The following is a 14,648-nucleotide window of genomic DNA, read 5'->3' as shown; positions in this document are numbered from 1 at the left end:
ACATCACGATTATAATATTGGGGGTGTTTGACCTCCCAGAGGTTTTTCTTCTGCTCATAGAGATCAATGAAATGGATCAAAAACTCTTCCTCTTTAAAGGGATTCATTATTTCTGCAAGACAAGACACAAGATCAAAACTTAAATATCAGTCCCAAATCTCAGGATTAGTTTGTGTTGTAATCTAGGGGACACACACACACACACACACTTACCTTCGTTTGTGACGCTCGCTACTTCCGCACGGACATACGTAGGCCATCGTACTAGCTTTATATACACTGCGCATGTGTCATGCTCCGCCTGCGTCGCCCGCCCCTGACGTTCGTGAGTACGATTTGGCCCCGCCCCTTCACTCTTCGTTGCGCAGTGGGAGTAGATAGCAAAAGATGGCGGAGCGATTAAGTGGAAGTAGCGCGGAGGAAAGCCCGGAGCCCCAAACATCCACATCCCGGAGGAGATATAAGGCCACCAACATGGCTTTTGAAGAGATGGTGGAGATGGTGTCCATATTAAGAAGGGAGGACTACGATGGGAAAAAAGGACCGTACACACGACCCAATCTGAGAAAGGACAAAATAATGTCCTCAGTTGTCACCGCTCTGGAAGATAAATTTGGTACAAAACGTTCGAAAGAACAATTGCGGAAGCGGTGGTCTGACATCAAAAGTCGGGAGCCAGAACAATATTGGCGAATAAAGAAGCTGCTGAAAAAAAGTAAGTACTTGTGTTTTACTATTGAGATACAGAACTTGCATGCTGATCCTTATTTTTGGCGGTTTTTCTGCATCGTTCGTAAATACCGTTCTTTGGAATAGATCGGATACTTTATAAAGTGACGTTATTTTTTTCGCCAAATACGATGGGACAGGGTTGGACATACATTTATGGCTTGATAATTTGGCGAATTCCCACAATGAGTTGATGTGGTGTAGATGTGTTTGAAAATATAATGCTTCATCAAAAATGATTCAGTGTAATGTAGGGACAGGACACAGCAGCTGTTTCCACATCTGGACTCACGAGCACTATAGTTAGTGGGAATGATTTAGCAGTCCCACTATTGTTCTTCGATTTTATTTTTTGAAATATTGAATTGGAATATTATTACGTACGTTTTTTGGCTCTGCGTAACTTCTGCATACTTTCAGCTATTAAAACCATTCAACTATTAAAATGTTCGTCTCTTTTAGCTGATGTGTGGTCATTTTCAACTTTTTTACTACCATTTATACTTTATTAAATAATCTTTTTTTTTTCACTTTTTTTAACATTGAATTCAATGGGAGCATGCTTGAAATCCTCAAATTCTTCTTCCGCTCCCCAAAGTTTCAGCTCCTTCATACTTTCACCTAGAGACACCAAACAAACTTTACAATGTTCACTAAATATTCAGCTATCTGGCTATATCTTTTCAGTTTGATCTTTTTATAATTTTTGGAGAAAAAGCTTTTGGTTTAGAGGTCATTTCGTGTAATTTTAGACATTAATCAGAGTGTACTGTGTTTGTTTTGTTGCCATGGTTACCAAAGCTTCTGTTATACACAGGGGGGGAGGTGGCCAGAGCATCTCAGCTCTGATTACAGAGCCCGGGGGGAGGGGACAGACACACCATGTACTGATTTATAATATAGGAATATGATGGGGCAGTTTTGATGGCGGCCATTTTAGCCATTTAGCTATTCAGCATTCCCCCGCATTTTGCTAAGGAAATGCATTTTCGAGTGTACTATGTGACCATAACTAAATGTTTGAGGGGTAATACACATAGGAGATCATTGAGGTGTCAGCATCTGTGAAACTTGCCCAAAAATATGCATTCTTTCTAATTGTTGTTCAGAGGTAATGTTCATCCTGTCTTCAACATTTATTATGATGCAAAATTGGCAAAAAAATCATAAACAACATTTTACTTTCTTTATTAAAACCTAAAAGATCATTGTGTTTTAACTATACCTTTTTTTCTAATCTCATAGGGGAGAAAAGACTCAGACAACAGTCCAAGGATCTCAGGACCCCCCCAAGTCACCAGCCTGAGGCCCAAGATACCCCAAGCCCCAGCCCAAGACCACGCCCACCCGACGACCTTGAGGAAGGAGAGGTGGAGGAAGTGTGCGAGGTTTCAAGCCCACCAAGTGAGTGACTGACACCCCAGCTTGAGTTACTGTATTTTGGCGTGCATATTGTAAACCTTGTTTTTATTCACTCGTTTTAGGTGAGTTTCTGGTTGTGGAAGGCCAAGCGGCAGAGCACTTCACCACAGACAGTGCGCAAAGACTAATAGGCCAGATTATGCTGTGGAATGGCCACATAGATCAAATGCGTGAACAAATTCACAGCATGAAACTTCGCCTGGACTCCATGCAACAGGAAATGAAGAACATGATTGATGTTTTGGGCCGAATATAATCACGTTTGGCCTAAAAACATCAATCATGTTCTTCATTTCCTTGGGAAGTTATTTCGTTAAAAACAAGTTTTTTTTAAGTTTTGGGGTATACCCAAATTTTCATTGTGTGATGCACACGGTGTGTCATCATGTGCTATCTTCCATCATGGGTTAGCAATGTACTTGTTTTGTGTTTGCAAACCCTTCATCCTGAAAATTCTTTGGTGGTGAGAGGAACCAAAAATGGGATTGCACACACAAAACACGTACATTGCTCTCCCATGATAGGAGATAGCACATGTTGACTTGACCCTTTAGTAAAGCTCAATTTTGAGCATCTTCTAAATGACAAATTTCTGCAAGGGTGACATTACATGCACCGTTCTCAAAATATTGAACTTTGTAAGTTTTAATGTATTGTAAGTTTTGTTTATAAAAACACTGTTGTGTATGTAAATGTTTGGAGATAAAGGTCTATATATTTTCTAAAAAATGGCTTGACTAATTTAGTAAAAGCTAATTTTTTGACACAACGTAAAATATTTTTTTACAAAATAAAAAGAACCAAAAATTTACAAAAATATGATACAAAATGCACCTTTCAATGTGCACCAAGTAAAATTTTTTTCCCTATACAATGTGTGTGGCTGTTTCTTGAAGTCAACATTTGGGGTTTGTTTTTGTGGGCCTGATTAACTAAAGCTAAATGCACTTGACACTACTACAAGTGCACTAGGAGACAGACATAACTTAAAGGTAAACAACAATAAAAACAAGATATTTAGATAAACAAATTTTCGTTTTTATTTTTTAAATAAAATTAGAGCTGTTGCTGAATAGCAATGGCCCCCCGACCATTAAAATAATTGACATAACGGTCACGCACTTGACGTGCGGTTCGGGGGGCCAAGCGAATACGGCCAATTTCTAGGCCTGTCAAAGTGCTAGCCTCTTCCAGTCTGGCCTCAGGCCCAACAGAGGATAGATAGGTAGCTGAATGTCTCCTTAAAAAGTTATGCAAGATGCAGCAAGCAAGGATGACGTGGTTGATTTTATAGTCCGCCAAATTAATAGCCGTAAGAAAGATACGGAACCGGCTGGCCAGAATACCAAAGGCATTCTCCACAACCCTTCTTGCTCTGGCCAGCCGATAATTAAATACCCTCCTCTCAGGGGTGAGTGTCCTTTGTGGGAACGGCCTCATCAAGTTCTCACAGAGAGCAAATGCTTCATCAGCAATAAAAACTGAGGGGAGTCCATCCACATTCTCGTCATCAGGTGGCAATTCCAGGCCACCGGTCTGGAGACGATGGCACAGCTCGGTCTGTGCAAAGACTCCTCCATCAGACATCCGGCCGTTCTTCCCCACATCCACAAACATAAACTCCAAATGTGCCGAGACCACCGCCATCAAAACTACACTATGGAACCCCTTGTAGTTAAAGAAATAAGACCCCGAATGCGGTGGTGGCACAATCCGGACGTGCTTCCCGTCAATCGCCCCGACACAGTTGGGAAAGTCCCAACGGTCAGCGAACTGGGAGGCCACAGTCTGCCATTCCTGTGGACTTGAAGGAAACTGTGGAGTGTAAAAAAAATAAGATAAGGACGTGAATAAAAAAATTGTAGATCAGATTACACCAAAACATTACTAAACAACAGCAGTCAAATATTATGAATATGTGTGTTTGTAATTGAAATGTTGAAAAACATAAGGCACACTTATAAGATTACTCACCCCCTATGATGGCCCATTGATACATTTGAATGTGGGGGGAGGGGTTCTAATTAGGTTAATAAACACACCTGACTGGCTGAAACATTTGTGGGGTGGGGGAGGGGTTCTAATTAGGTTAACAAACACACCTGACTGGCTGAAACATTTGTGGGGTGGGGGAGGGGTTCTAATTAGGTTAACAAACACACCTGACTGGCTGAAACATTTGTGGGGTGGGGGAGGGGTTCTAATTAGGTTAACAAACACACCTGACTGGCTGAAACATTTGTGGGGTGGGGGAGGGGTTCTAATTAGGTTAACAAACACACCTGACTGGCTGAAACATTTGTGGGGTGGGGGAGGGGTTCTAATTAGGTTAACAAACACACCTGACTGGCTGAAACATTTGTGGGGTGGGGGAGGGGTTCTAATTAGGTTAACAAACACACCTGACTGGCTGAAACATTTGTGGGGTGGGGGAGGGGTTCTAATTAGGTTAACAAACACACCTGACTGGCTGAAACATTTGTGGGGTGGGGGAGGGGTTCTAATTAGGTTAACAAACACACCTGACTGGCTGAAACATTTGTGGGGTGGGGGAGGGGTTCTAATTAGGTTAACAAACACACCTGACTGGCTGAAACATTTGTGGGGTGGGGGAGGGGTTCTAATTAGGTTAACAAACACACCTGACTGGCTGAAACATTTGTGGGGTGGGGGAGGGGTTCTAATTAGGTTAACAAACACACCTGACTGGCTGAAACATTTGTGGGGTGGGGGAGGGGTTCTAATTAGGTTAACAAACACACCTGACTGGCTGAAACATTTGTGGGGTGGGGGAGGGGTTCTAATTAGGTTAACAAACACACCTGACTGGCTGAAACATTTGTGGGGTGGGGGAGGGACAAACAAGACAATGGAGCAGACAATATACATTGTTCAATGGACTATAGGCTAGAGATAAAAATGGACCCAGCATTGCATGGTGGGGAGGTTAATGAAAGAAATTATGCATGTAGGGCAATAAATGATTAAAATAGGCATGCACAAAGATAAAGGGGACATTCACAGCAGATTGAAAGCATGGCAATTAGGTAAAGAGGACAGTTCTACAATACATCAAAAAACAGTTAATACATATCATGTAATGTTAAAGGATAAAACTTACCTTCATATATTCCTTCTGCAGGACCTGAATAATAGCAGAACAGGTCTCTGGGATTATGATCCCCAGAGCCTGGGGGGAGATGCCTGTCGAGAACTTTAAGTCCTGAAGACTTCTCCCTGTCGCCAAGTAACGTAACGTGGCAACTAGCCTCTGCTCCGCACTGATGGCTTGCCTCATGCAGGTATCCTGCCTGCTGATATAGGGGGTCAGCATAGCCAAAAGATGCTCAAAGATGGGGTCCGTCATCCTGAGAAAATTCCTGAAATCCTCAGGATTATTCTCACGGAGCTCACGGAGCAAAGGCATATGACAGAACTGGTCACGCTGGCGCAACCAATTCTTGGTCCATGAACTCCTCCTCACCCTGTTCATGGACTGGACTCGGGTCAAAGTATTAACCCCAACACCAAGTCCCCACACAGCACGAACTCGAGAACGAGAACGTCCACTCGACATGGCTTCAAAACGGTCGGCTGCTCAAACTAACAAACTTATAACAAACGCACTGAAGAACAGCAAGGCCTATGAAGAACGACCTGAAAATCAGGAACGAGCGGAGCAGAACGGCCTGCAAGGCAGGTTACGAACTGACCAACACGCACTGAAAAGCAGATACAAACCTCACAAGCACAAACTGAACCGCAGAAAACGAACGAAATAAGCTGAAGTGTGAAAAGCGCGAATCGTCTCTAACCAAACTTCTACTAACACGAGATAAACACGAGATTAGCAGAAGGAGCCCAAAGGGTGCAGGAGTGGGGCTTGGACTTCCTTTTTCTAGTCCCGTCGTACGTGCTATACGTCACCGCGTTCAAAACCAGCGGACTTTTGCAGTGACCGTGTGTGGCCAAGTCCGTCCGTTTTTAAGTCCGGCGCAAGGAGCAAACAAAGTCCGACGAAAAGTCCGCCGGGCAAAGTCCGCCGTAAAGTCCGCTCGTGTGTACGCGGCATTAGGGATTCTGATGTCCCCTCGTGACAAAGGCGTCCAGATTTCCTCTTCCCCTGTTTGTCTGGGGTAGGGGAGATCCCCGTATCGGGTTTAAAGGACTCTGAGGTCCAATTTTCGGGCGCCCTGATGTTTGATTTGTATGAATAGTATTAATAGGGATATTCAAAGGTGGAAGATCTGTTTCGCTCGTTACTAGAGTTGAGCTATCAGATCTAAGGTTGGAAAATGCAGGTTGATCACCCATGGGAGGGTCGCATACATCCTCCACATTGGTGTCTACAAGGCGTTTCTTCCTATCTTGCTCAGGTGAGCCCCTATTGTTCCGATCTCTCTTGAACCTCCCAGGTCCCTTAAGGGATCCCTTTTGGTTCTGACTGGGACCAGATTTATCATTGGGTTTAGATACATTGTTTATATTCTTTTTATTATTCGTATTTCTGGGTTGTTGTTGTGGTATGTGTTGTTTGTTTTTAAAATTCCGCGAAGTCTGAGTGTTCCATTTAATCCATTTGTTCCATTTGATCTCTCGTAAGCCACATCCTTGGGACCTTCCCCTGGGATTGGAGGCTGTAGCGGTGGTGTCATGGGATCTTTAGGGGAAAACGAACAGGCAATCCTTTGTTTTTAAGAGGACCTCTTGTACAGAAAGCCTCTCACATAGGATACTCATCATTGGGTAATTATGTTATGTCAATATATGGTATATCTGTTGTGAAATCTATATATTTAATCTTTTCTGACATATGCATTTTTATTGTACAATTTTAGCAGATTGACCTTTGAAGAAGACCTGGAACTTATAGGTCGAAACGCGTCAGTTCCACATCTCTAATACTGTCAATATATACATAATGTTATTATGCAAACGTGCCTATATTGCATGTGCTGAGTGTCATGAGATTGTAAATACTCTGTATTGGAGCTCATTTTTTAACCAATGTGTTGAAGCTATTTTTGTATAATAAAATTTATTTTTACATACATTGGCCTACTACCTCCCTTTGTGCTGCCTAAAAACCCCACTGGGGAACCTTTTTCTCTTTTTTTGTCTTGACCAATAGGGGTGAGCAGCACTCCCTTCCCTCCCTCGTGTCTTTCCTTTTCTTTGTTAAAAAAATTTGGGTGGTTAAACACCCCTTCCCCGCTGACACACGGGAGGTGAAAACATGAGCTCCAGAGTGTAGGGTCTTTCATATGTCTTTTATTTGTTTTTGTCCTATATTAGGTATTTAATTTCAAAATGAGCAACTATCAGGGAGAGGAATGGGCCAATTTAATGTTGGGTTATGAGACGGATTTTGAACAGGGTGATCGCGTGAAAACCTCGATCTCATCCCTAGTTCAAAAACTGAACAAAATCCTGGAGAAAAAGTCAGCACTTTTCTGGCATTTTAAATCTCTAAATAGGTACATTGAAGAAAAAATTAACCCTCTGGGACTACGAATCCAGGTGTTTCCTAACCTGGATCAAATCAGTGTCGAACTTAAAAATGAATGGGAGGCCAATCTTGATGCATGCTCTCGGGAGATGATGGCCATCCTCACCCGAGAGTATAATAAACAAATAGCATCATTAGATGTAGAAATTAATCACATAGAAGAAGCCTTAAAACCCTTTGCACAGCATGCCCTCTTTTTGGAGCTGCAGGGGAACCTTCGGGATAGCCTGTCAGCCCATAATAGGGGCATCCTACAGAAAAAAGAGTCAAAATTCTGGAGGGACAAATCGGCATTTACAGATGGGCGGGCATATAAATGGAACACTCAGACTTCGCGGAATTTTAAAAACAAACAACACATACCACAACAACAACCCAGAAATACGAATAATAAAAAGAATATAAACAATGTATCTAAACCCAATGATAAATCTGGTCCCAGTCAGAACCAAAAGGGATCCCTTAAGGGACCTGGGAGGTTCAAGAGAGATCGGAACAATAGGGGCTCACCTGAGCAAGATAGGAAGAAACGCCTTGTAGACACCAATGTGGAGGATGTATGCGACCCTCCCATGGGTGATCAACCTGCATTTTCCAACCTTAGATCTGATAGCTCAACTCTAGTAACGAGCGAAACAGATCTTCCACCTTTGAATATCCCTATTAATACTATTCATACAAATCAAACATCAGGGCGCCCGAAAATTGGACCTCAGAGTCCTTTAAACCCGATACGGGGATCTCCCCTACCCCAGACAAACAGGGGAACAGGAAATCTGGACGCCTTTGTCACGAGGGGACATCAGAATCCCTAAGTGTAATTAATTTGTCATCCTATCCTTTGTCCACAGCAGAAATTAGTGTACTGTCACGTGGCTTGTAGTGTCAGTACACAATTACAGAATGCCAAAAGTGTCCTTCACCGCTCTTGATCGGGTACATATACCAAATCGAGGCGGTGATTGGAACAAAATCCTGCTGCAATACGAACAGAAGTGGATATTTAAATTAAAGGCTACCTCGCCCCCGGGACTAAATGAGGCTATCTCATTTGCCCCATTTCTAAAAGGGTTTGTTTCGGGCAAGACCCAGTAAAGTCCTTCTGGTCCCCTGTAGGCAACATAGAGCAATCTTGTCTGTTATGAGCCCCCCCCCCCTTGGTCCATTCTCTCTTTTTTGCCTCCCTTCCCTTTCCCCTTTTTCCCCCGGCAGTCTAATGGTATTTATGACATCTATACATTTTTAAAAAAAATTTTCTTTCTTTTTTTTTTTTTTTTTTTTTTTTATATACATATTTTTTTTTCTACATTCTATTATGTGTTTTTCAGATATCTAGGCATGTGAATTGATTCTACATATATGGCTACCTCATGTTAATAATTTATAAGTTTTCCTGCCAATCTATGTATGCATTAGTATGGGATGATGTGTCCATATATGCGATGGACCGTTAGTTCATATGTACTTTCTCTTTAATTTTGTATACCAATTGAGTCCTGTGCTCTGTTCGCCCCCTTTACAAGAGCTGTCATCATGACCGCTGCTGCTGTCCTCTTACCAGGGTTCTTTTTCCCCAGATGTGTCTTCCCGGCAAGGTAGGGGGGGAGGGAGGGCTATCGGCATAGCCGGCGCCTCCTCCCCCCCTCCCCCATTGGACACCCAGGCTGGTCCTGGCTACCATATTGGGGATTTCCTCCTTGCCGGCGGCGTTCGGGGACATCCCCGGACGTTTCCGCTCACTGCGCATGCGCGGGGCCCCGCGCGTACCACGTGATGCGGACGCGTCACGCGATTGCGACGGCGATGACGTCAGCGGACGGGGTTTCGACCCGCCCCGAACGCCGGGGGGGCCACACGAGGCTGCCATTTGGCTGCCATGCCCCCTAGCGCGGCTTTCGTTCGGTCCCATCAGATGGGGAGGTGGCCGCACCTGTCACCAATCAGCCCTTGTCGGATACACGCCCCTAATCCAGGGCATATATATCCTCTCACTCTTCATATTTCACTCCGAATCCTTCCGTCTGGTTGGTGGCTTCTCTAGCAGTCTCACCCTGTAAGTATACACTATGATAATATGTTTCCGCACTGCTGCTGTCCATATTGATATAATACTTGGTCTACTATAATGACTCTATACCTATTTTATACGCTTGAATGTATACAATACAATTCTTTTTACTTTACACTTTCAGACTTGCTAAATGTCAACTTGGACGGGCGTCTATTGAGCCCAGTTCAAAGTTGTGACCAATCCCGGGTCAGGTCACATATGTCTGCAAGCGCATAGGGCTCCACAGTGCGGTTTTTACATGTTATCTTCACTCGCTCATTAGGTAATATATTTTATCTACTGGGTTTTCCTACATGTGGGCACTTTTTCACTTGTTATTCTTTTGTTGTATTCCCCCATCACCCATTTCTGCACTGCATGACACTTTTTGTGTGTTCACTTTCTACACACCTTTGTTGCACTCACCAGGGACCCACAGTTTGTTTCTGTTCCTACATCTTTCCTAACACTTCACCTAATTGTCACTCCCCACCACCAGCATTGATTAGTCTATTCATACCCCTCACCTATATGGCTGAGGTGTCTCTACAAAATGAATCTCCTTTTTCCTTTACTATCTTGATATACCTTATGCATATATCTAGAGATTCTCTCCATATAAAAGTTAACTATAAATTATATGTATGGACATATGCATGGACATACATATATGTGTATATAGATACATGTGTGTTGATTTTATACACACACATACATTCAGCACAATAAGGTTTAGACTCGCCCAATGGATGTACACATGTATTCATGATACCCTACACCTGGGCTGATATATGTATATGGATATACTCTCTGGATTCAATTTTGGAGTGCATATAATGCATATTTTTCCAAATTGTCTTTTCCCTCCTGGGTTGTTGCTGCAGGTGTTCTCTCCCCACCTGACTGGCCGCGAGGTCCGTGCTATAGATAGGGGGCGCTTCACTGTGTGATCTCTCGTAAGCCACATCCTTGGGACCTTCCCCTGGGATTGGAGGCTGTAGCGGTGGTGTCATGGGATCTTTAGGGGAAAACGAACAGGCAATCCTTTGTTTTTAAGAGGACCTCTCGTACAGAAAGCCTCTCACATAGGATACTCATCATTGGGTAATTATGTTATGTCAATATATGGTATATCTGTTGTGAAATCTATATATTTAATCTTTTCTGACATATGCATTTTTATTGTACAATTTTAGCAGATTGACCTTTGAAGAAGACCTGGAACTTATAGGTCGAAACGCGTCAGTTCCACATCTCTAATACTGTCAATATATACATAATATTATTATGCAAACGTGCCTATATTGCATGTGCTGAGTGTCATGAGATTGTAAATACTCTGTATTGGAGCTCATTTTTTAACCAATGTGTTGAAGCTATTTTTGTATAATAAAATTTATTTTTACATACATTGGCCTACTACCTCCCTTTGTGCTGCCTAAAAACCCCACTGGGGAACCTTTTTCTCTTTAAATGCGAGCTACATATCTCTGATGATCTGGATCTTATCATATGCAATTTTTGCTGTTCTATTCATTAGACAGCAACTATATCTGGTGAGTGCATTTTTCTGACATTGATGGAGGTCGCACTGGGTGATTAACCTCTTGCCGACCACCGGCCGCCAAAGAATTTACTGGCCTTTCAGTGATGATGCTTCAGGCATCAGATATCATTTTTTTCCGCCGGAGATTCCCTTCACCGTAAGAACAATCATAGCGGCTGTTCAGCCATTTGATCATTCTTACAGGCAGCGGGAGGGAACAAGATTTCTGAGGGACAGATGGTCCTTGGCAATCTCTATGACTCTCAGAGGCCTGGGTGCAAAGGTATGACGTCACGTCCGGGCCTCCGGAAGTAACCAAAGCCTGGGACTCGCCAGAAAAGGCTGGGATCATGATTTTTTTTTTTATCTCAGCCTTTCCTGCCTAGAGAAGAGATGTGAGATCTTATAGACCCCGCATCTCTCCATAAAGAGGATTTGTCATGCACCATTCCTATTACAAGGGATGTTTACATTCCTTGTAATAGGAACAAAAAGTAATCACATTTTTTTGAAAGTGTAAAAATTCAAAAATTCAAATAAAATAAACAGTAAAAAAATATAAGGCGCCCCCTTCCCAGCGAGCTCACACGCAGAAGAGAACGCATACGTAGCTCATGTCCGTATATGTAAACAATGTTCAAACCACACATGTGAGGTATCACTGTGAACGTTAAAGTGAGAGCAATAATTCTAGCACTAGACCTCCTCTGTAACTCTAAACAGGTAACCTGTAAAAAAATTTAAAGTGTCACCTATGGAGATTTTTCGCGCCATACCAAAAGTGTGCGCAATTTTAAAGCGTGACTATTTACTCGGCATATCATCATCTGTCAAATTATACAACAAAAATTTAGCTAACTTTACTGTTCTGTTTTTTTTATTCATGAAAGTGTTTTTTTTTTTTCCGAAAAAAAATTGTGATTGAAAGATTTCTGCGCAAATACTGTGTGACAAATAAAGTTGCAAGGACCACCATTTTATTCCCCAGGGTCTCTACTAAAAAAATATATATAATGTTTGAGGGTTCTAAGTAATTTTCTAGCAACAAAATGATGATTTTTACATGTAGGAGAGGAATGCTGGAATTCGCCCGGTGGGCAAGTGGTTTTTAAAGCACTAGAGGAAGGAGATCACCTGAATCCTATCACTTGATACTTCTTCATAAGAACTATTCTATGTTTGATTCTGTTGAATATTTTCAATGTTGGACTCACTATCATATAACTTCAGGTGTTTTGTGTTTATTGATATTGTGCTGAGCGCTGCGATTTTTCTGTGTTTGATTGGTGCACTGGAGGGCAGGTAAGATATTGGGATTCTAATGGATCCACAATGTCTCCACAAAAAGGAGTTGTCATCTGTCCATGCCATCACATAGGGGTTTTTTTTATCCCCCTTGATATAGTCATGAAGGTAAATTAAAAAAGTGCAATAAAATAATGTGTATTAAAATAAATAAATAAAACAAACATTGATTGTTTTTACACCCCCCCGGAAAGTTCAGGGATGTCTGTTTTTCTCTGATTGGTGTTCACCCTTGGGGATGCCTGATGATTTTTTGGTTAGTGTTTGCCTTTGGGGAGGTCTGATGATTCTTTGGTTGGTGTTTGCCCTTGGGGATGCCTGATGATTCTTTGGTTGGTGTTTGCCCTTGGGGATGCCTGATGATTCTTTGGTTGGTGTTTGCCCTTGGGGATGCCTGATGATTCTTTGGTTGGTGTTTGCCCTTGGGGATGCCTGATGATTCTTTGGTTGGTGTTTGCCCTTGGGGATGCCTGATGATTCTTTGGTTGGTGTTTTCCCTTGGGGATGCCTGATGATTCTTTGGTTGGTGTTTGCCCTTGGGGATGCCTGATGATTCTTTGGTTGGTGTTTGTCCTTGGGGATGCCTGATGATTCTTTGGTTGGTGTTTTCCCTTGGGGATGCCTGATGATTCTTTGGTTGGTGTTTGCCCTTGGGGATGCCTGATGATTCTTTGGTTGGTGTTTGCCCTTGGGGATGCCTGATGATTCTTTGGTTGGTGTTTGCCCTTGGGGGGGTCTGATGATTCTTTGGTTGATGTTCACCCTTGGAGATGTCTAATGATTGTTTTGTTGGTGTTCACCCTTGGGGATGGCTAATGATTCTTTGGTTGGTATTCACCCTTGGAGATGTCTAATGATTCTTTGGTTGGTGTTCACCCTTGATGATATCTAATGATTCTTTGGTTGGTGTTCACCCTTGGAGATGCCTAATGATTCTTTTGTTGGTGTTCACCCTTGGGGATGGCTAATGATTCCTTGGTTGGTATTCACCCTTAGGGATGCCTGATGATTCTTTGGTTGGTTCTCACCCTTGGGATTGTCTGATGATTCTTTGGTATCCGACAGAGGTAGTATTATAACCTAAGGGCACTAATCCTTGCAACTTGCTGCACAACTTTGGGCTTGCATATTTTACCCCAGTCTGTGACTTTTTTATGGTTGAACGGCTTCAATATATGCGAGGAGTGTCACCCGTGATCCTGTCAAGAAAGATGTCCATGGATCTGCTGCATGGTAGTGGGTGGGCGTTCCCCTAGTGTGATGTGTTTTTATCATCAATGTTCAGCAATCCCTTGAGTTCTTCTGTACTTTCTCTGTTTCCTTGAAGAAGAGAATTCCTTGAAATGTGGCGGAATATGATACCCAAGCTGTAGCTATGATAACTTATCATTTAAACATTTGTCTATGTCATTTTTAATAGATGTGTTATTCTATGTGCCAACAATTTATATTTTTATAAATTAATATTCTGGGTGCCTGTAAAATCCCCATCAACATATGTTGTTTCTTTATATAAATAATTAAAAAAAAAAAGTAAAAGCACCTAGTCACACAACCTGATGTGAACGCCAGAGTGAGAATAATCATTCTAGTGTCAAAAGTCATTGTTAACCCCTTGGCACCGACAACACACAAATATGTGGCCTCTCAGCACTGCATGTTTGGGTGATAAGTGTAAATACAGCTGTGCTGAGAGCATGCATCCTTCATGCCCCCCGGCACAGTTACTGGTGGCAAACAGAAAGTTCCCAATAGCTACTTGCGATCGGGAGCTTTCCAATCGTGTGCCCAATCACGGCAGTCAGATGTTCATAAATCCTGCCCCACCACCCGCTTTCCTAAACCTCTTACAGGGCCGGGAAGTGCCAAGAGGTTAACATTACCTGGGAACCTGTAAAGGCTTTTAAAGAATTGCCTTTAGAAAATTTTGCCTATTATATTTTTTGGTGGTTTCACAGGCACACACACACACAATTTTAAGACTTTACATATTTGGTATTTATTTACCTGATACCGCCCCACATTTTATATTTTACCAAAAAAAAAATAGGTATTATATTGTGTTTGCATTAACATTTTTTTTAGTG

General features: G+C 42.4%; 1 protein-coding gene across 1 annotated transcript in view; it reads left to right on the top strand.

Moving 5' to 3' along the window:
- LOC141147840 (uncharacterized) overlaps positions 1–14,648 on the top strand; it is a 151,139-nt gene that overhangs the window by 43,476 nt on the left and 93,015 nt on the right. The window contains exon 2 of the mRNA XM_073635005.1: positions 7,447–8,236. Coding sequence (XP_073491106.1) covers positions 7,447–8,236 — 790 coding nt within the window. The remainder of the gene's footprint in view (positions 1–7,446; positions 8,237–14,648) is intronic.

The sequence above is a fragment of the Aquarana catesbeiana genome, linkage group LG06 (assembly GCF_042186555.1).
Source record: "Aquarana catesbeiana isolate 2022-GZ linkage group LG06, ASM4218655v1, whole genome shotgun sequence".
NCBI classification, from domain to species: Eukaryota; Metazoa; Chordata; class Amphibia; order Anura; family Ranidae; genus Aquarana; species Aquarana catesbeiana.
This window is presented reverse-complemented; position numbering and strand designations above follow the sequence as displayed.